Below are 21805 nucleotides of genomic sequence, written 5' to 3' on the forward strand. Positions count from 1 at the left end.
ACAGTGCAAATGTGAAGTGCACTTTATGCACTTGTACATATACAAGCTCATTTTATACATCCCCCATCTAGAAAATAAATCTATTATATAATTATTTATGTTTTGCTAGATTAGATTGCATTCCTGTGCTCTGTGATTTGCATTTTTTAATTATTCAAATGAGTTAAATTCTTCCTGTCATTCCAGTTCAAATTCCATGGGGTGCCGCCAGTTGAATTCAAAATCCAGTTCCTGAATGGAAAGGGGCACAATTTATAAATTCAAAATGTTGGATATGTATGTATAAGTAATGTAACAGTCTGGGTTGACCAGGACACCATAAGGTATGTGTACAAGCTTCATGATTAAATGCTGTCAAACGCCAATGATTGCGATCGGGGAACTGTACACACAGGACTAACTGGTGTTTTCCAAAGCACAGTGATGGTACAGAGGTCAGTCAGCCCTCCTTCACCCCTTTCTGTCATTATGTCAGTTAATGGTTAAGCTGGAGGGAGGTTGTCCCCAAGCTGTGGGCTTGAAGTCAGCTGTATCTCTGGGCAACCAAACTGGTCTGGGAAGAATCGTGCAACATTCTGGAGCTGCAGACAAGCACAACAAAGGTTTTCTTAAGGAAGGATTGATTCAGAATTCCTCAGGTGAGAGGAAACGTTTTTAGGAAGGGTAACTTTGTTACTTTATTTTATATATATATATATATATATGCGCAGCGGCAAAAAAAAAAGTGAAGCACCCAGGCAGAGTGGTGGAAATGAAATGAATCTGCATGTGCGAAAGGTCACAGGACTGTGTTGCAATGATTATAATATCAGATCAAACAGACGACAGAGTTGGCAGCATGGGCACACTGCTGGTCCCGTGTCAGTAGGGTGTGGCACCCCCCCTCCCCACGGGCCTGGATATATGGGGCAATATGACGCAGAAATGCAGAAGGGAGTCGTACAGCCATTGTTTCCTCTCCTGCAGCAAGTTACACGGTTGTTGTAACTGGCCCTCGAGATCCTGCAGATTGGCAACCGGGTCTGAGTTGATGTCTCGGTCGATCCCACACGTGTTTGGTTAGGGACAGATCAGGGGACCTGGCTGGCTACAGGAGGATCTCAACATGATGCAGGCAGTCCATAGATTCATGTGCCATGTGTGGACGGGCGTTGTGTTGTTGAAAGACTGTACCAGGGTCTCAGGAAGGGTAAGTTGCAGGATGTCACTGATGTAGTGCTGTGCTGTCAGGGTCCCCCGAATCACTACCAGAGATGACCTGATGTCATACCCTATGGCTCCCCACACCATGATGTCATACCCTATGGCTCCCCACACCATGATGTCATACCCTATGGCTCCCCACAGCATGATGTCATACCCTATGGCTCCCCACAGCATGATGTCATACCCTATGGCTCCCCAAACCATGATGTCACACCCTATGGCTCCCCAAACCATGATGCCATTATCGATCCTCACCTTGGTGTCGCCATATGCAGTCATGATGGCCATCATTGGTAGTGCAGAACCAAGATTCATCGCTGAACATGGTATGACGCCACTCGTCATCAGTCCGTGCCTCCCGGTTACGGCACCACTCCAAACGCAGTCGCACTGGTGTTAACGGTGACACCAGTCATTGAGACATGGTGCAGGATGACATGGGGAGCTTTTGAGAATCTAATACCCGCGTCCAGATGGCAGGCGCCATAACTTTTTTGTCACTGTGTGGTATATGTGTGTGTGTATATATATATATATATATATATATATATATATATATAATATAGTCGTATATGTATTACATATATATGTATTTGAGTGTGGAGATGGGGTCCAGGTATACATTACATCGAGGGGACCAAATATCGCTAAAATGTGATAAAAACCTGTTATTTCCATGTTGTGGGGACCATTTTTTTGATGTACATAAATCTGTGACTGCAATCAAAAAACTAAAAATGACAAAAGACTTCTTTGGTTACTTATGGTTAAGGTTACGGTAGCGGTTAAGTCGTCATTGTTGGGATTAGGGATTTGCCCTTAGAAATGTTGGACGGTCCCCACAAAGATATGAGTAGAGGTCTGTGTGTGTGTCTTTGTGTATAGACTCTGGTGTCTTCTGCGAGGCGTAAATTCAGTTTGTCGTTTTTATGGCACTTACACCTCCCAGGTAACAGCTCAGAGCTATAGATGTCCTGACATGCAGTCAAACCTTTTTTTGTTCTGACCAGTCTACTTGCACAACAGGCAGATCATACGACATACTTAATCTGCCCCGAATGTCATTTTTTTACTCATAGATTTTATGCGGTTATGTTCCTCATCGGTTTCCTACTAAATACATGAAATAAGTGACCTAACGGCTCATTAGGCATTAAATCTCTGTATGATCCGGAGGACCTAGGTGTGAGGGGAGATCTGGAATGGAAACATACCATACTCTGGGCCCTAACAGACGATGCGAAACTGGTTCCTCCTCTAAAAGGGAAAGGGCCATATTATTTTTGTGAAACATGAAGCCATTTACATCTGCTACACTGCCAGTCCTGCCTCCAGGTGATCCAGGCTGTAGTGTAAGAGGGATATTCCTCGAGTACAAAGTAGACCCGCCTGTCAGTCATAAGGAACCCAGCTTGTTCTGGATTGCAGGACGAGTTACAGGAGTGAACTTCCTGGCTGATGTAATGATCTGCTCGTGCAAGTGACCCAGAATTAAAAATCTCACGATTGTGTCAAATGTTAACACAAAACCAAAACAAAGAAGGGAGAATTGGTGGGAGTTTTACTTACACAAAAAGAAAAAACAATGCTTGTTTCAGAGAGATAACCAATCAGATTGTAGAGGAAGTGGGTCCAAGCAGCTATAAGAGGCAGGACCAAGACATCTGATTGGTTTGTTCTACCTCTTCTACAATCTGATAGGTTATCTCCCTGAACCAGTCATTTTTCCTTCTGCCCTCAGAACATTTTCCTGTAAGTAGAACTCCCATTGGGGAAATGGTGAGGCGAATGATAGACTAGCTTTCTTTATAGCTTTCGGGGGACTAAAAGGCTGTGTTACTGGCCCTGATACTGAACTGGAACAAAAACAACTCCATTTTGAGTGAGAGAAGTTGCGGATGTCATCTTGCAGATTGTCATTAACTCTTAGCACATGTATCATGACTACACAGACTCTGGGATTTGTTTTCCCTTCTCCTGAATCAGAGGCCTTGTATCAGGGCCATGAAGGTGATTCCGAGGACAAAGGAATGACAGCACAACTCTCTGAATTCACTGGGGATGACGGCCTCTTCCGTTCCGTTTTAAGAACGAGTCTGAACTGATAGGTGGAGTATTTCACCCCCCCCCCCCCACCTGACAACAAGCCTGCCGCTTATTTGTATGACCCTATGTGGTTTGCAAAGCAGCCTGACCAAAGATTCAAGTGGCTTCATGCTGGCGGGGCCACAATTCATCACCTTAACACATCTGACGGCATGAAATGATTAATGAATTATTTAATCTGGCGTATAATGACAGCGCTTGGCCGGCAAAAGAATACAGTAGTTGTTTAAAGAAACAGCAGGTGCAAAGACGTAGCATATTAATCAAGTTTGGATTAATATATTTGAGATAATAGAATATTTCTAGATTAGTATAGGTTGTTATCTTGCCAAAAAGTATATGAGATAACAAATACACAATAACTTTGCATGTATCCCAGTATAACTGAATACAATTCTATGATGTCTCCGTATCTGTAGACAAAGCCTGCATGTAGACATTAGCGGTGTTTATTTGTTTTTCAGAGGGCAAGGAGACCTTGAGAGACCCACAGGCAAGCCTGATCTTCTGAGCAGGACTGCATGGTTATCAGGTTGCCGGTGTCCGGCCTCCCTTCAGGTCTACTTCAGGCAAGCCTCCAAACGCTGGGAGAAAGTTTATGGGGCTTAACTGCATTGTACCTTAAAGGAAATGGATACAAAAGTTTAATGTGCCATCAGTCATGTGATCATATCAGTCATGTGATCATATCAGTCATGTGATCATATCAGTCATGTGATCATATCAGTCATGTGATCATATCAGTCATGTGATCATGTCTATGGATAAAGCCTGAAGGTTTAGGTCGTTTTGAGCTGAAATTTGACTGTTGCTGAAACTGCCTGTGTACCGTAGCTCTGGATGTCAATGCTCCCTGTTGTCGTGTTCCCTGCCCCCGCCCCCCGCCCCCCGACCAGTTGGAAGGGGAGCAGCTGTCGGGGACTCAGGAGTTGCAGGGGAGGCTGGCTTGGATGGGTGTAGAGCGGAGCCTGTTGGCGGCACCATTAAGAGCTCCAGGGTCACAGTGGGAGAGGCTGTTCTCCCGGAGGGACTCCCAGGACGAGAAGTATGGGGACCAGATATCTGCAGACCCTGGGTAGTGATGTTCTCTCTGAAAGCTGTGCGTAGCAGGGGAGGACAGAGAGGAAGCTGGACCCACCCCCCCATTAGTGCAAACATCCCCTTCACCTCGAGTGCCCCAAGTTTGGTTTGGTTTTGCCCTTAATGGGTTCCAGTCCGTGTGAACACAATGTTTCAGCTGCCGGAGCCAAGGAGAGCTTATTAAATGTTTTATTTATTGTATGGGGGAGGGAGGGGTCTGTGTGATTGGCTAAAGGACATCTGTTTGTGCTTTAGAGGGGCCTTGGAAGTGGATGCAGGAAACCGTGCCCGAGAGCAAAAAGAAGAGGAGGTGGAAGAAGGGGATGAGGAACGGCAGAAGCTGGAACCCCAACGGGTGTGTGTGCTGCTGGAGAACATCAAGGGCACAACCTCTGTGGCTATCCCTCCTCCCTTCTCAGGCAGTCAGGGCTCAGTCACACCTGTCAGGGGCCTGAGGTAACTCCCCCCATACAGGACCTGAGTGATATAGACCAGTGTCTGGCAGGTAGTAAAAATATGGACCGTTTGTGGCTCCCTGAGGACAGGGTTGAGAAACACGAATGCAGGGGTTATGTGTCAAGACTAGAATAGAATACTGATGCTTTATGTAACCCTGTGGGGAAGTTCTCATATCGCCTAACCTCTCCCATCTTGCTCCCTATGAGACATGCAGACACATATACAAGTGAGATCAAGCTTGGGGGTCACAATGCAGGGGCAGCCAGACTGGGGGTTAAGGGCCTTGATCAAAGGCCCAAACACTGGCATCGGTCTCCTAGCGCTGGGATTAGAACCAGCAACCTACCCATCACTGGTTTAATCAGTTGAGCCACACACTGCCCCACAATGCAATGGCTATGAATTACAGGTCTGTGCCACAACATAATAGTTACTGTACCGTGAAGGTGTTTTCCCCATCATTCAAATGACTTGGGTATTTTATTCAAGTGAAATGTTTGATTTCTCCCCGTGTTGACAGTGCTGTGCCTGTTGTCTGGTTGCCATCAGACAAAGTTCCTCTATGAGGAAATGAGACGAGGTGTGGTGGGTACAAGCTGCTTGCCATTCCAGCTGGCCCAGTTTGCCGGTCACCGATGCACTCTAAAAACAAGCTTGGGAATTGTACTTACACAAGTATGTTCTGAGAGCAGATGGAAAGATGATTGGTTCAGGGAGATAACCAATCAGATTGGAGAGGAGGAAGAGGAGGTGCAATCTCATTGGTTATCTCTCTGAACCAAGGCCTTGTAGCAAAATCATGTTACAAACTTCACTACTTCCAGATGATTCAGATACCACAGACTTTGTGATCGCATCTTGTGGATTCTTAATGTCTGTGGAGTCTTTTGTTTTTAAGCTACAGCAGGCTGATCTATTTCCAGATTAAAATCACAAAAACTCCAAAGCTAAATCCATCCATCCATTTTCTCCTCCCTTTTTCCGAGGTCGGGTCGCGGGGGCAGCAGTCTCAGCAGGGAAACCCAGACTTCCCCCTCCCTGGCCACTTCATCCAGTTCCTCCGGGGGAATCCCGAGGCATTCCCAGACCAGCCGAGAGACATAGTCTCTCCAGTGTGTCCTGGATCTTCCCAGGGGCCTCCTCCCAGTGGGACACGCCCGGAACACCTCACCAGGGAGGTGTCCAGGAGGCATCCTAAGCAGATGCCTGAGCCACCTCATCTGGCTCCTCTCAATGCAGAGGAGCAGCGGCTCTAATCTGAGTCCCTCCTCAATGACCGAGCTCCTCACCTTATCTCTAAGGGAGAGCCCAGCCACCCTACGGAGGAAACTCATTTCGGGTGCTTGCACTCGCGAACTCGTTCTTTCGGTCACTACCCACAGCTCATGACCATAGGTGAGGGTAGGAACGTAGATCGACTGGTAAATCGAGAGCTTTGCCTTTTGGCTCAGCTCCTTCTTCACCAAGACAGGCCGATCACTCCTGACGCCGCACCGATCCGCTTGTCGATCTCCCGCTCCACCCTTCCCTCACTCATGAACAAGACCCCGAGATACTTAAACTCCTTCACTTGCGGGAGGACCCCATCCCCAACTTGGAGAGAGCATTCTACCCTTTTCCGGCAGAAGACCATAATCTCGGATTTGTAGGTGCTGATTCTCATCCCAGCTGCTTCAAACTCGGCTGCGAACTGTCCCAGTGAGAGCCGAAGCTCACGGTCCGATGAAGCCAACAGAACCACATCATCTGCAAAAAGTAGAGATCTAATCCTGAGGTCACCAAACCGCACACCCTCAATGCCCTGGCTGTGACTAAAAATTCTGTCCATAAAAGAATCGTTCACAAAGGGCAGCCCTGGCGGAGTCCAACCCTCACCGGAAACGAGTCCTACTTATTGCCACCCATTCGTACCAGGCTCTGGCACCAGTCATATATGGACCGAACCATCCTTAAAAAGAAGCCCGGCACCCCATAATCCCAGAGCACCCGAGGGACACGTTCGAATGCCTTCTCCAAGTCCACAAAGCACATGTAGACTGGTTGGGCAAACTCCCATGAACCCTCCAAAACCCTGCGGAGAGTATAGAGCTGGTCCACTATTCCACAGCCAGGGCGAAAACCACACTGCTCCTCATGAATCCCTCCTCTCCAGAACCCCGAATAGACCTTACCAGGGAGGCTAAATTCCCTCCAGAAAATATTTTCTTATGCAGGGCGCTCATAACCCATAATGCACTGCCTTAATGGCATAGGGAACTGTAAGGACCTGCGGGATCAGAGCAAGCTTCTTTCAGGCCTGGCGAGTGGTGGGTTGGGGGCAGGTTTATTTGTAATTAAAAAGAGGATTACAGGGACAGGGCAAACCAGAATGACTAGTGATGAAATATGATACTGTAACATGACAACAAGCAAGAACTCCAGCTGGAGCTAAAAATATTCAGCCATTAAATCCAGTTGCATGACAGGGCACATTTTCTGTTTTTCGTATTTATGAAATGGCTAAGAACCACCGCGCCTGATTATAAGTTTGTTTCTGTGTGCCAGTCACTTTTTCCCCTGTCATAGCCACTCAGCCCGTTTGTGCTGATTACTAATTATTTTTTTCAAATTTTGGGGCATTGGTGGCCCTTGATTCTAGCCTGGCTAAGACTGAATTCAATGTTTCCGTGCCGGTGAGCCAAGAAGGGAAGGTTGGTCCTGTTAACTCTCACACTGTCTGTTTGGACTACGATCTGTCATATTAATGTTTTTGTCTGTTATCCCAAAAAACAAAAGATGGATATGATAACTCATAATTGCTTGAGCAGTTAGTCAAATGAACCAGCCATTTGTTTACATTGGATTGCTGTACTGATTACACAAGCAGTTTTCTCTGCAGTTGTGGTTGCTGTTCACCCAAAGGAAAACATTTGTTCCCATAAATAGTGAGGAAAATGTCGTTCCTCACTCAGGCATTTCGACATCTTTGTCTGAGGCACGTGCTGATGAGGGAATTCCCCAAAGAAAACGATGTCCCCAGGTAAGATACACAAGACACACAAGTGTGGCCGGTCCCTCCCAGCCTTTTGGGGACTGTTAATGGAGAATGTCTGCTTCATTGGATTTAAATCATTATACATTAAGCACAGCATAGCACAGCAAACTCACCATAAACAAAATACAAACGCGGGCTGTTGTAATTATCTTCAGTGTACATGATGGCCAACTAGATGTGAAGATTATAGTAAAGGTTTTTATTCATTGTTTTTAAGTTATATGTGAAGCGCTTAAGGGTAATGGTTGTTCAGAAGGGCACTGGCTTTGTTTGGTTTTACTCACCCATTTCGTCAGGCATGCCAGAAGGATACCTTCATGGGTCAAAGGCCCCAAGAACTGGTGGCTGATGGAATTTGTAGTCTCCATGTCTCACCAGACTGTCCTGGAGCAGTGGAATAGTTGCTGGTTGGAGAGCGGGCTACACTTTTAGTTTGTGTATCTTATTTTGTTTATGGGGAAAATGGCTGAACTGGAGAATACTGAAGTTAAGTGATGATGATGATGTATGGTACTGCAGTGTTGAAATTATTGAGGGTATTAAACTGCCCTTGGTTGGGTTTGGGGGGGATAACCATTTATTTAAGGAGCACGATGGTTGACTGCATATGAGTACAGCCTAAATCTCAGGGCACTGTTTGCCAAAACATGGGATTAGTTTTGGTACATTTTTCTTTTTGGCTTGAGGATTTTATTTTCTTTCTTTCTTTTTCGTTTAATTTATTTCTTCTGGCACATTCATCTGTCACAGCACTTAGGGAAAATAACTAGCCATCTGCATCACCTTGTCCCTGGCAAAAGTCCATTCTTTCCATCAGCCCTTGGACTAGCGCCCTGGTTTGTTAGTCACACAGTGTGAGTAATTAGAAGCTGACCGCCTTCAGCTTTTCTTTGCGCAGGATTTGTCGCAGGATAAATACCTTGGCTATGGATAAAATGCCTGTGCGTGCCCAATGTCTTCCAGAACACACCGTCCGCAACTATATGGAGAGGAGCAACAGGAGTGGTCACACTTTAAGGTAAGACGGATCAAGAGAGAGACTAAATATGTCACCGTGCTCTGAAATGCACCTTTCAGAAGGTCAGAGGCATATACACATCATGCAATGTGCAGGTGGATTCTCGCCATTGATCATTTATTATAATAAACTGATGATTTTTGCAAAAAGAAAATACAGTGAGGGAAGAACTTGGACATACCACATGGTGAGATTCTGTTTCCATTTTGGCTATAGTTGTGCTCTGCAAATTTCCGTTATGGAAACTAATGATGCTTAATAGATATCCATGCCATTCATGTTACAGTCACACATAAGAGACCTCTCCCCATGTTCCATCTCCTTTGACTTATTTCGTCTGTCCACTAAGCATAACCCCCAGTTCTGTGCTCAGAATGGCCAGAAGGCTGCTGGCTCTAGGCCCAGTCACTGGAACCCCTGGCAGGAATACCCAGATGTGGCCAATCAGGTGAGCCCTAGGATGTCACATGACTTTTCTCCACAGGTAGTATCCACCAGTTGATGCAGTTGCGTGTATTCTATTACTTACCATGGCCAGAGTCCAATGACTAACCCTGAATATAGAAAATGTGGATTTCTTTTTCATTAGCTCCTCTGAAGTTGGCTTTTTTTTCTTACTTCTTGCCTATAAGGATTGTGCTTTTATCCAGTGTGTCAAATTCTGAGCCCTGTCTTGATGCTTTAAAATGCCAACCTCATACCTCATTTCAGATTACCGTGTTAGTTATTGAACTTCAGCAGCTGAGAAGAGTCTGTCGGACAGGAGGGTCACCTGACTCCCTCGAGGACATGGAGGCCAGGGATTGGCTGGAAAGAGCAGCACTGTTGAAGGTTAAAGATTAATTCTTTTGTATATTTTTGTTTATGTTCATCAAGAGGCAAAGGCAAGATATCCACTGGGATGAAATATACCTTGACCAAGGATGGCAGTATCCTTGTTGACTGCACCAAAGTAGCAGAACAAGCACCAGTTGGAATCTCTCACTGTATGTGAACAGCAACTTGTAGTGCTCTGTCCACCCTGTAGGAGGCGCTGATGCAGCAGCTCATCCCCTTAAGCACCATCTGCATCCATACATCTGCCACCACATGCAGACAGAGCTATGAAAACGTCCCTAAATGAGTCGTTCCTCCACAGCACTGTGTGGGAGTTATGGAGAACAATGAGGCCAGACTGGCTGCCCTCAGGAGAGAGGTTGCAGAAATGAAGCAGGGCAAGGTCATGGATCAAGTGGCCTTCCAGAGGAAGGAACTGTAGAAAGCCAGCCCAAGAAAGCAGACATGTATACCTAAGGACTTACCCACCTTTCTGGCATTTACAGCAAACTCACAGTGAGTGAAACATCACATTATGAATGACAAGCCAGAAGGCGCATTTCAACTACTGCACCTGTATAACCATCTTAGGATTTATGATTGTTTGTCTGAAATGTAATTAAGTGTGACAAACTAAAATATCCCTTTAAATCTAGTGTATTGCTTTAAACTACAGTCTATTTAAATTGCATACAGGTAAACACTGCAAATACAAACCCCATTTCCAGAAGAGTTGGGATATTTTCTAAAATGCCATAAAAACAAAAATCTGTGATTGGTTAATTGATGTGAATCTTAATTTACCTGAAACAACAGTACAAAGAAAAGATTTTGAACAGTTTCACTGACCAACATAATTGTATTTTGTAAATATACACAAAGTTAGAATTTGATGGCTCCAACACATTCAATAAAAACTGGGAGGCATAGTTACCGTTCTGTTACATCACATTTCCTTTTACTAATACTTTTTAATTGGAACTGCAGATACTAATTGCAGTGATTTCGCAACTGCAAATTTTGCCCATTCTTGCGTGATGCAAGACTTGCTGCTCAACAGTCTGTGGTCGCCGTTGACTGATTCTCCTCTTCATGATGCGCCATACATTTCCTGTCGGAGATAGATCTGAACTGGCAGCAGGCCAGTCAGGCTCACGCACTGTGTCTACAAGGCATGTGGCTGTAGCCTGTGCAGTATGCGGTCTGGCATTGGCCTGCTGAAATAAGCATGGATGTCCCTGGAAGAGACGTTGCCTTGATGGCAATATATGTCTCTCTAAAAGCCTAATATATGGCTACTCACCCGTGCTGTGAGCACTGATATACCCCCATACAGATATATTACAGGTGCTGCCTTTTACACCCTTTGCTGGTAGCTATCTGGATGGTCGCTTTCGTCTTCGGCACAGATCACTCAACGCCCGTTTTTCCCGAAAAGCTGAAATGTGGCTTCATCTGACCGCAGCGCACGGTTCCACAGTCTTTCGGTCCATCTGAGATGAGCTCGGGCCCAGAGGACCCGCCGGCGTTCCTGCGTAGAGTTGATGTAGGGCTTCCTCCTTGCATAATAGTGGTTCAAGTTGCATTTCTGGGTGCAGCGACGGACTGTGTTAAGTGGCAAGGGATTTCCGAAACACTCCCGAGGCCAGGCGGCTGCATTTGTCACAGTAGCGTTAGGGTTTCTTAGGCAGCGCTGCCTGAGGGCTCGAAGATCACGCGCATTCAACAGTGTCTCTGCATTCTCTGAATCTTTTCACAATATTGTGTACTGGAGATATTGCAAAACCTGAATCCTCCACATTCTTCCATTGGGGAATGTTTCTTTTGAACAATTCTCTCACAAAAGTTTGGCACAAAGGAATGAGTCACAACCCATCCTTACTGGCAAAGACTGTGCTCTTGAGGAATGTTACTTTCATGGCCAATCATGATACCTCACTTACTACCAATTACCCTGCTGAATGTGGACTCTGCCAAACCGGTGTTACTAGAATATTCAGTGTATTTTTCAATCTTATTTTAACTGTGCCAACTCTGGCTGAGTGTGTTGCAGGTATCAAATTCTGACTTTGTGTATATTTACAAAATACAATTAAGTTGAACAAAAAGCTGCTGAAAATCCTGTCTTTGTACTTTTTCAGTTAAATAAAGGATCACATGAATTCATACTTCACATATTTTTGATATCGTGTGTTACAAAATACCACAACTTTTCTGGAAATGGGGTATTTATACAAAATTGCAACCTATAGTTTCCGCAAATTCCAAATGTTACCAAATATTTGAACTATCCATGATTATATGTGCAATATAATACAAATCAGTTTACATGTCTGTTAGGTGTCATTGTGTATCATCATGTTTTTTTTCAGTGTTAGGACCCAGTTTAGGGGGAGAAAAATGAAATAGAGTGAGATATTGTTTGATTTGACTATAATTTTATGGGGTGACTGTAGGGGAAGAAGAGCTTCAGTCTAAAATATCAAACAAAAACGCCGCAAATGAGAGGTTAACTTTTTAACTCAAACAAAACATGAAACCATAATATACAGAACTTCCATTTCTCCCTATCTTAATCATAAATCAAAAGATGAAGAAATTATAATCCACTACTCTGCCAGAATATATATATATACACAAGTTATTTACAGAAAGAGGTTAGGGCATAACGTTCAAGCAGAGATCAATAAACGTTACAGAGGAGCTTCCACGAAAACGAGACGAATCCAAAATGGTCTCTCACTCAAGTGATCGGCACGTTTTAAAAGAAGGAAATCTGAAAGAGGTGGTATACTGACGTAATGGAGGAAGAACACAAAGATATTCCTACTTAGAACTGCACAACAGACGGGGACTGTAGTTTAACAACTCATTTTTTTACTTATTTGTCCAACGTTTTTATTCAAATGACTAACAGTAGATGGCAGGGTCATAATTTGTATGCTCCCTGAGAGTCAAACACACAACCTGTCACGCCGCTAGAGCTATCCACCTTTCAACACTGGATGACCTTTGAGCCTGGGTCTCCACTGTGACTCATCTCAGCCGACAAAGATGAGTGTTTCCACTGCTTTGAGCCATTTGTATCAGGAAAACAGGTGTAATCTGCTGACCGGTGTCAAACTGAGTGCAGTGAGTCAGGTTTAATCAGGAAATTGTTTTCTTAATCATATGCGGCGAAAGTTGACTTTTTAAGTTTGTCGAGAGAGAGAGAGAAAGAGAGAGCGTGTGTGTGGCACCTGAAAAGCTAAATTCAAACACAGCACTCATATCTTTAGTAATTTAAATGAATGATCCAAGAACTTAAATACATACTGATAAAATATATTTAAAACAAGTAAATGGCATTTATTTACTTACAAACCATAAATCAACCTGTACAAAAGTAATGACAGTAGAACATTATTGTATTTCCTTACAACCCGATAATATATAAAAGCTTTCCTGATATGCTGACATTCCAGGAACAGATCCACGGAAGTCCTGGCCCAAGTCACTACTCTGGTAGGGCTTGTTCTGCTGCATTTCTGTCCCGGCTCCGCTGTTATGTCACACGGTCGGCCACCCGCCGGAAGAGAGCCTGCCGCTGCTGCGTGGTCATGTTCTCGCAGCTCTCCAGCAGGTTGGCGACGACGAGCGTCTGCTGCGTGGTCCGAGCTCGCACCCATACCCGGCCGTTCATGCCCACCACCATCTCGAACGGGAACGTCTTCTCCAGGTCTTTCGCTATGTCGCTTTGCGGTGCCAGTAACCTGCATGATGGTTGGGGCAGAGGCAGGGTAAATAATTAACTCCATTTGGGGGGGGGGGGGGGGGTTCCGCATGGTAGGGGGCAGGCTTGGGTGTTATCTATTTTTTCCATCCTTCTACACTTTTCACCCCAAAACATAGCATAGGACGGTAATTTAAAAAGAAAAGTAGGCTACTGTGACACATCGCTGAACTGTCCACACGCCTACGTTGCTGTTGCGGGGCGGATCACTGGTTTCTTCACGCGCCTACGTTGCTGTTGCGGGGCGGATCACTGGTTTCTTCACGCGCCTACGTTGCTGTTGCGGGGCGGATCACTGGTTTCTTCACGCGCCTACGTTGCGACTGCGGGGCGGATCCGCGCATTTGTCCACGCGCCTACGTTGCGACTGCGGGGCGGATCCGCGCGTTTGTCCACGCGCCTACGTTGCTGCTGCGGGACGGATGCCTGGTTTCTTCACGTGCCTACGTTGCGACTGCGGGGCGGATCCGCGCATTTGTCCACGCGCCTACGTTGCGACTGCGGGGCGGATCACTGGTTTCTTCACGCGCCTACGTTGCTGCTGCGGGACGGATGCCTGGTTTCTTCACGTGCCTACGTTGCGACTGCGGGGCGGATCCGCGCATTTGTCCACGCGCCTACGTTGCGACTGCGGGGCGGATCCGCGCGTTTGTCCACGCGCCTACGTTGCTGCTGCGGGACGGATGCCTGGTTTCTTCACGCGCCTACGTTGCGACTGCGGGGCGGATCCGCGCATTTGTCCACGCGCCTACGTTGCGACTGCGGGGCGGATCCGCGCGTTTGTCCACGCGCCTACGTTGCTGCTGCGGGGCTGCTACTGCAAGTCCTGTCTTCCTACATTTAGTTTACCTTTGATAATGGCCAACAATAACATAATGTTTGATTTAAAAAAGTCCAGTTTTAACCCTCTTTCAGAGCGAGAGAACGCTCTGTGCTTCAACCATTCTGTTAACTTATCAGCATAATTATAGCCAACACTGGGTTTCTGCTGACTGTACAGTCCACATATAACTTCCACTTTCCCCTTTTAATAACATGCAATTGCCAAGATGGTTAAAATAATCAAAATGTTAATTTTTCATGTATATGCCCTAGAGCTGGCATCACCAACCTTTTTGGAACTGAGAGCTACTTCAGGGCTACTGAGCCATACGAAGGGCTACCAGTTTGAAACGCCCTCCTAAACTTATCTAAACTTCAAGTATAATAAAGATGTTTTAAATGCTTTAAGATATTGTCATTTTCAAATCTATATAAATGCAAATGTGATTAAAGAAGAATAGCAACAGGATAAAATTTAATTTTAGACGCTGCTCACTATTGAGTTGTGCTATTTTTAGAACAGGTCCGCGGGCGACTCATGGTCCTTGGGGGCGTCCTGGTGCCTGTGGTCACGATGTTAGTGACCCCTGGCCTAGACATTGAAACCGCAGTGAAATGTGTCAGCTATCTAATGTTATGACGTATAGCTGGTAATATGTCAGTGTGACTATCAACAAATCTTTTAACGGTCTGTTTTTGCCACATGTTACAATCAGGCGCCACACTGACTCCCTAGGACACGCACCGCTGCCGCGAGGCGAGAGCGACACGTGAAACATGCGCCTCATGCAGGCAGTGTAGCTACTCCAAGCTGTGAACGTGGGCAGTGAAATGAAAAGCAACACGCTGCGCAGCTGCGACTGACACACCAAGCAGCTGGTGTGTTACTGGCCTAACTGCTTTTTAAGGAACAGGACATGTATGCAAAAGCATAATATCCACTACAGAGGACAAAAATGAATTGCTGGATCTCAGGAGGACATGTATTCAGTCTAGCACGATATACAGCTCTGGAAAAAAATGAGACCACAGGAAATTTTTCAGTTTCAATTTATGGGTGTGCCTATAATAAAATCTACAGGTTTTCTAACTCCAGCCTGGTTCTTTCCAGCTTCTCAATGATGAAGGGCTTCTTCCTTGTTTAATGGGTCTTTAGTCCTGTCCTAGCAGTGCACTTCACACCACTTAATGTTTCCCGTTCTTTTTGAAGATCACTTGAGGTCATACTCCCATTTATGGGGCACTGCCGGATAAGTTGACAGTCATCAGTGTGGCCTTCTGCTAGCAGAACCAGGACTAAACAATACAGATTTTATTTTTTTTTTAATAGAGTGGTCTCAATTTTTTCCCAGAGCTGTATGAAAAAGGTAACATACTAATTGTCAGTGTAATCTCAGAACCCATTAACACACTGGTCGAATTTGAAACAGGAATCAAGTTTCATCAAAACTTTGGAGTGAGATTACATCTGTTTCGGGCCAGAGCGTGTCTCACAGTCCATCTGTGAGACATGAGAGTCCTGCTTACCGCATTCATCCGATCTTACTTTTCCGCTTCCGCCTTGTCTGCTCTCCATAGTTGTGCGCATCCACATAGGATCACGTGCAACTCGTTTCAGAATTTACCCGGAAACGACAATTATTTTCTGATTGGCTGGTAGGTGGCTAATAACGTATTTGTAGGGCTGTCGCATGTAAAACTTTCCCGGAAACAAATAATGCTATTTTCTGATTGGCTGGTAGGTGGCTATCAATTGAGTATAACTTTGGACAATTACGAACTCGGGTGCATACTCCGTATGCCTACGCCTCGTCTGTTAATTCTATATAACGGGACACCGTGGTGGGCGTTATCCTTTGCTTCGCAGCGTGAGAAACACAAGATGTGGCGTGTGAACTGGTTCAAATTCATGTCTCACACTCGGTGCGTGAGACTTGAGAGCCTTGGTTTGAAATATGTATCGCATATACTGTATCAATTACATTAAACTTTATATGCGTGTTTCTTTAGGTGCTGTATTTCTAAAGGTTTACAGGCTTCCAGGATGATCCCAAACAGTTACAACTGCAGCTCTACAAACGCACCTGCGGACCAGCCCAAGGGACACTTTAAAGAGGAGACCGTCGGCACCAAACACTCCCATCCCATTGGCCCGGCCGCAGCTGTCGATGCACACCAGCTCCGGTTCCATGTCCTTGTTGGCGATGGTGAACTGCGCATACACCAGATCCCCTACCTGCAGGAGTCACACACACAATGGGGTGGCACTGACATAAGGACAGAAGTTTCAGCTGTGTTTATGAATGCTACCAGTAAGCCACACATATAAATTAGTAAAAGCTTCCACTAAACAACTAGTAACGCAATCATCGTCATTAGAATTTCCGAACAAAAATGCCCCATTCACCTGAACATTGGGCCTGTTTCGCTTCGTGGCCCCCTCAAATGCCAAGTAGGACAAGGAGGCCTGCTCGCTTCCCCCCACGTCCACCTTGAAGACATCTCCAGATTTGACGGTCACGATCCCGATCACGCTCTCGCCTTTGGCCGGAACATACTGAAGGATGGAAAGAACAGGCCATGTGTGCAGGAGGCGCTCCTAGGCGCCGCGCCGGCCTCCTCCAGAAACCGTTCCGGCTAGCTAACAAAATCACGACAAATAATCGGTTAGTTTTACATGAGTTCAAATTTTACGTCTAATGCATTTTCCCACCGAAAATATAAGTGAAGCGTGCGATGGACGCCAGTCGACTGGCAGATGTTTTCCAGTTTCAGCCACGTGATTTCCACGTTTTTAGACATGTAACGGAGGACTCCGAAACCTAAAAGTATCACAACACTGCTATTTCTTCCAACAAGCCATATGCACATATGAATCGCATATTAAATAATTACTTTACCCGTTTCTGTATGGAGTCTATCCAGTAGAGGTTCGGCGGTTTGTGCCGGAGAATCCCGCTTTTGCAAACCAGGACTTCATCTCCGTTTCGGCGGAGTCCAGGACCACAGATCACTTTGTCTGATTTATTGTCCAGAGGCACTAAATCAAATGAAAATACATCTCCTGGTAGCAAAACTTCACCAACTTTATCCTTAAAACATTCAAACATGTCTAATGTGGCTATACTTCGCAGTATACAATTCCCCTGTGTTTCCTGGGGAAGAATTTTAGTGTAACACACGCGGTCTACGTATAAGGTTGAGGGAAAAAAACGTGGGCATTTCCATGGCATTCAACAACTATCGCCCCCTGTCGGTGGACTGTGTATGAGTGTGGCAAATCCTACTTATAGTGTTCTTTTATTATGCATTGTTGTATAACGAGTAATTAATTATTACATAAGGTGCATGCACAGATTACAGTACGTTACCGCATCCAGCACACGACAAACCACCTCAGGGATGAGAATCTGCGTGCAGCCCTGTGGCGAGTCTGAAAGGACCAGTGTGAGGCTTTTTTCCAGTGCCTGTAGTGCCAATCCTGCCACCAGCCCCCAAGTTATTCCCTGTAAACTTGGGGACCTCCTTCTAGGGTTCTATGTAGTTTAACGTCATACCCATTATTACATAACACACATTAAATTGGACGTGATTACATGTTCGTTGTGTGCACATTATTCGGTACATTTCAGTCGTCAAATAAATCGGAATTAGCCTGTCCTTAATGTTATTTATTAAATATTACAATGCATATAACCTAGTGATAACATACCAAGTTCGTTCCCGTTTTATTTATCTTCCTAAATTTTGTCAGAGTTGACAGGTTTTTTTATTATTTTTAAATATCGGTATATTATTCTCTATTTCACAATGCCATGGTGGCTGCGTAGAGAATGCTTTTCATCACGCCCACTACAATTCCACGACGGGAAATGCTGTTTTAAAGTGTTTGGTTAATTAATACGTGTTCTCCGGTCACTGGCATCCGCCCTATAGTTTGAGGATAAGGACTGACGTGCATCGAGTGAATCAGCAGCTCTTTCGCAACCGAGAGTGCGCACACGCCCCTTTCAGGATTTCTTAAAGGCAGTTAATCTCACTGCGTGCTTGGGTTTCTGTAAATCCAGATTAATGATTTACTGGAGTTTTAGCAGCGATGAGTAGACGAGGAGCAGCCAGCCTCAGCAGCTTCTTAATTACTATCGAACCGAGACGTCTTGTGTTCTGAGCAGCCGGTCATGGGAGACATATTAAAACAAACCCTTGAAGCATACCAGTTTGCGCACTGCTCCAACCAATCTACAGAGGGCGCCATAACCCCGGCCCTTCAGATAGATAGAATAGAAGGAAGGAAGGAAAGAAAGAAAGAAATTTAGGCATCCAGTAAATTATACATTTAAAAGACTCCTATGCAAAATAATAAAGGTAGAAGAACAAATATTAATAAGACTGACAAAACTGCCAATACTGGCAAACAATGATTAAGGATAATTATGATTAATAATTAAGTAAAAAGTAATAAGAATGCTAATCACTACAGAGTAACTATTTAGTGGTACAGTACTTGCCAGTGGATACAGTGGTCCTGCATACCTGGACAATACAGACTCTTTTGTAAGGATGATGTCTGTCAATTTCAGCTCAGCATTTAACACAGTAATACCTCAGCAACCTATGCAAAAACTGCTCCAGGTTGGCCTGAAAACGTCAGTTGGACGCTGGACATTCGGACAGAGAGACCTCAGTCTGTCAGGGTAGGGGACCTCACCTCTGCTAAAACCAGACGGAGCACAGGAACCCTCCTCCCAAAGCTACTTCCCCCCGCTATTCACACCCCAGACACTAGACTTCTCACCAAGGCCACCTCTAATCGCGTCTAAAGTAAGCAGATGACACCACCACGATCAGCACGTGCAGAGTCTTCTCAAATCCCCTTTGTTCCACTGCTCTCTGCTAGGAGATTCTGCAGCCAGGACAGTGAAGCTTAAAATCAGGTTTTTTCCCCACAGACTAACATTGTGGCCCCTCCCAGCCTAAGATTGGTCTGTCAAAATGACTAATACCTCTGCACCCATGAATTGGACACTAAATCAATTTACTGCACAATCTGCTAATAAAATTCCATGCCAAATTTCCACACCAATCAGATGGTTAAGTGCATTTGTTTTATCTTAGTGTCTATGTCTTAAAATGCTATGTCTCAGTATTTATATTCTAATTATTTATATGTTTTAGTAATTATTTTTAATTTGCTATTAAACTACCCATCCATTTCCAGGAACTGCTTGCCCTATTCAGGGTTGTTGGGGGTCTGGAGCAAATCCTGGAGGCTACACACAAAAGGTAGGGAATAGCCCAGGGGAGGGTGCCAACCCCTTGCAGGGCACATGTCATACTTCATCTACATCTATGGGCAATTTGGTAACTGGAGAAAACCTCACAATGACACATAAGGCCCATGGCAAAGACTCAAACCCAGGTCCCAGAGGTGTGAGGCAACAGACTAACCATTGTCCTACCACGCCCCCCCCCCACATGATGACCAATAAGAGCTATATTTCACCTTAGTCTCTGACCCATGCATCTGACGTTGGCAATGAAAGATACTCCGGCTTTGACTTGTATGTCTATGCGTATTTTCCTGATTATATTAATACTCACTGTGCCTGTATACATATGTAAAAAGAAAAACCAAAAATTTATTTTTCAAAATGTGGAGAAAGAATAAAGATGACCAAACACACATTGTTTCAGTTTTAAATAAATTTTAATTAAATTTTTTTATATTAGTTTTCAGAAATTATGATTTCCGATGTCTAATGGGAACACATTATAACTGTATCAGAAGATGAGAGTGAAGCATTCAGCCATTCATTCTGCATCCTTGTAGCAGTCAGGGATTAGGGGCCATACTTAATGGCTCAATGGCAGCGTAAGTCTGCCTGCCCCAGTATTCAAACTGACAAACCTCCAATAACAGGCACAGAGTTCTAACACACTCAGCCACATACCTCCTCCCAAATGTGACATTAAGACATTAAGAAAAGGGGTTGATGAGGAAAGCATTAGTGATGGACAAAATGACGCTTAATGAACCATTTGCTGTATTGTTTGACTCCACTAGGTGGTGCTCTCTGTTCAAAAAATGACATAAAGCATGCCCCAGAACAAACCAAGAACACCATCTAGTGGAGTCATATTTCATGAAGCGTCATTTTGTCCATCGCTCTTCTGCACAGAGTGCACATACGTTGGCATAGGTGATCCCATCTCTGCCACCCCTGGAGAACAGTCGCAGGGACACGATTGGTCAGCTGTCATGTTTCCACCAAAGGGCTGTGCACAAAGAGAAACACAACAGCAGCTCCTTGGAACTCCTTATCATTGTACAGCACCTGACGCCCACTGGCTTGGCAGTATCAGTGCAGGAGATCATTTGAGGTCAGCTGGTTCAGGATAGCCAGTTCATGGTCCAAGACACCAACTAAAGTGTAATATCTCTTGAACAATCATACAGTGGCTTACCTTTCTGTAGGGTCAGCTTTTGCTTTTGCTCTATAACCAGTATGCTTAAATTAGCGTAAGGTTTTACATTTGCTTCATCCTCTGGCATGGTAATGGTGCACAAATTCTGTAACAGATCCATAGTAAGAAGGGTGGGCAGGCAGGCAGTAGCATTCCTGCAGCTATGTAGTACATAGAGTAAGATGAAACTTTGTTAAAATCCTGTTAGGGCTTGTTTTGCGTTGGTGGGTTGTTTTAATAGGGTTTCTGCGCCTGAGATCAGACGGTCTTTACTGCATGATCAAAAACATCTGTTGGCCATTGTGACGCTTCTTGTGACTGAAGCTTTGAGCTAAGTAGCTGTCGTTGTCGGCGACTCACCATATCATATACATTCCTTCACCCTGCCATTATTTTTTTACAGAGGCATTGAAGGGTCAGTACAGCAAGGGGTATTCAGCATCTACCTAAAACACTGAATAATTCCTGTGTTTATTTGGGGCTGGCTGGACCTCGGATGTTTGGCCGGAGCTGCCTTCCGGATGCAGCTGTATCCGACTGCCACAATTGTGGACTTCCTTTATTGAGGGATAAAAATTCCAACCAGTTGAAATTTTGCTGAGCTCAGTTTGACATGGTCCAAGCGGATTCAACCAATGAGATTTAGGCTCAGCTAAACCATTCAGATGAGAATGCCAACAGCTCAGACTGCATCCAGCCATCTCATAGCTAAAATCTTTTACAGAAAAGTATGTATATAAACAGGTAGTGGTGTTCATAGCTGCACATACATCACGAGCATGCTGCATCACGAGCATGCTACATCACATGTGTGTAATCTTGAATTTTTATGTCACTTATTTGCTGGCTCCATAGCTCAGGCCTTGTAAACCAGGGGTTGTAAGTTTAACTCTCAGATGGGTATTAGCTTTGTGGGGGTGGTATGTGGAGTTGCATGTTGGGATGCTGGGATTGTGATCCCAGAGAAGGTTGTTGGTTCAAATCCCAGGGTGAGCAATGTGAATTCATCTGCAGCTGCTTTAGTAAG

At 44.9% G+C, this 21805-nt stretch overlaps 2 protein-coding genes across 5 annotated transcripts; one reads left to right on the forward strand and one right to left on the reverse strand.

Annotated features, from left to right (window-relative positions):
- Positions 1-189: 189 nt before the first annotated feature.
- LOC125704378 (uncharacterized) lies at positions 190-11887 on the forward strand. Of its 4 annotated transcripts, XM_048969810.1 has the most exons (10): positions 190-638; positions 3193-3314; positions 3777-3881; positions 4209-4387; positions 4648-4747; positions 7803-7870; positions 8849-8903; positions 9253-9351; positions 9615-9734; positions 10042-11887. In XM_048969810.1, the coding sequence occupies exons 3-10, from the start codon at positions 3834-3836 to the stop codon at positions 10159-10161; spliced, it is 789 nt and encodes a 262-aa protein (XP_048825767.1). In that variant the 5' UTR covers positions 190-638; positions 3193-3314; positions 3777-3833; the 3' UTR covers positions 10162-11887. The 4 variants fall into 4 exon arrangements, with proteins under 4 accessions (XP_048825767.1, XP_048825766.1, XP_048825768.1 ...); XM_048969809.1 differs by lacking the exon at positions 3193-3314; XM_048969811.1 differs by lacking the exon at positions 3193-3314 and having other exon boundaries at positions 9277-9351.
- A 1155-nt stretch (positions 11888-13042) lies between these two features.
- On the reverse strand, positions 13043-17577 carry exosc3 (exosome component 3). The gene is made up of 4 exons (XM_048969808.1): positions 17214-17577; positions 16721-16870; positions 16398-16549; positions 13043-13471 (listed from the first exon to the last, which is right to left on the reverse strand). The coding sequence occupies exons 1-4, from the start codon at positions 17544-17546 to the stop codon at positions 13264-13266; spliced, it is 843 nt and encodes a 280-aa protein (XP_048825765.1). The 5' UTR covers positions 17547-17577; the 3' UTR covers positions 13043-13263.
- Between the last annotated feature and the right edge of the window lie 4228 nt (positions 17578-21805).

Source organism: Brienomyrus brachyistius, chromosome 12 (assembly GCF_023856365.1).
Source record: "Brienomyrus brachyistius isolate T26 chromosome 12, BBRACH_0.4, whole genome shotgun sequence".
NCBI lineage: Eukaryota > Metazoa > Chordata > Actinopteri > Osteoglossiformes > Mormyridae > Brienomyrus > Brienomyrus brachyistius.

Coding starts and splice junctions, on each gene's coding strand:
- exosc3 (XM_048969808.1), bottom strand. CDS start 17,546: ATGCCATGGAAATGCCCACGTTTTTTTCCCTCAACCTTATACGTAGAC. Junction 16,550..16,720: donor GAAACAGGCCCAATGTTCAG/GTGAATGGGGCA, acceptor TGACTCCTGCAG/GTAGGGGATCTGGTGTATGC. Junction 13,472..16,397: donor TCCCTTGGGCTGGTCCGCAG/GTGCGTTTGTAG, acceptor ACCATCATGCAG/GTTACTGGCACCGCAAAGCG.
- LOC125704378 (XM_048969810.1), top strand. CDS start 3,834: ATGGTTATCAGGTTGCCGGTGTCCGGCCTCCCTTCAGGTCTACTTCAG. Junction 7,871..8,848: donor AAAGAAAACGATGTCCCCAG/GTAAGATACACA, acceptor AATGTCTTCCAG/AACACACCGTCCGCAACTAT. Junction 8,904..9,252: donor AGGAGTGGTCACACTTTAAG/GTAAGACGGATC, acceptor CTGTCCACTAAG/CATAACCCCCAGTTCTGTGC.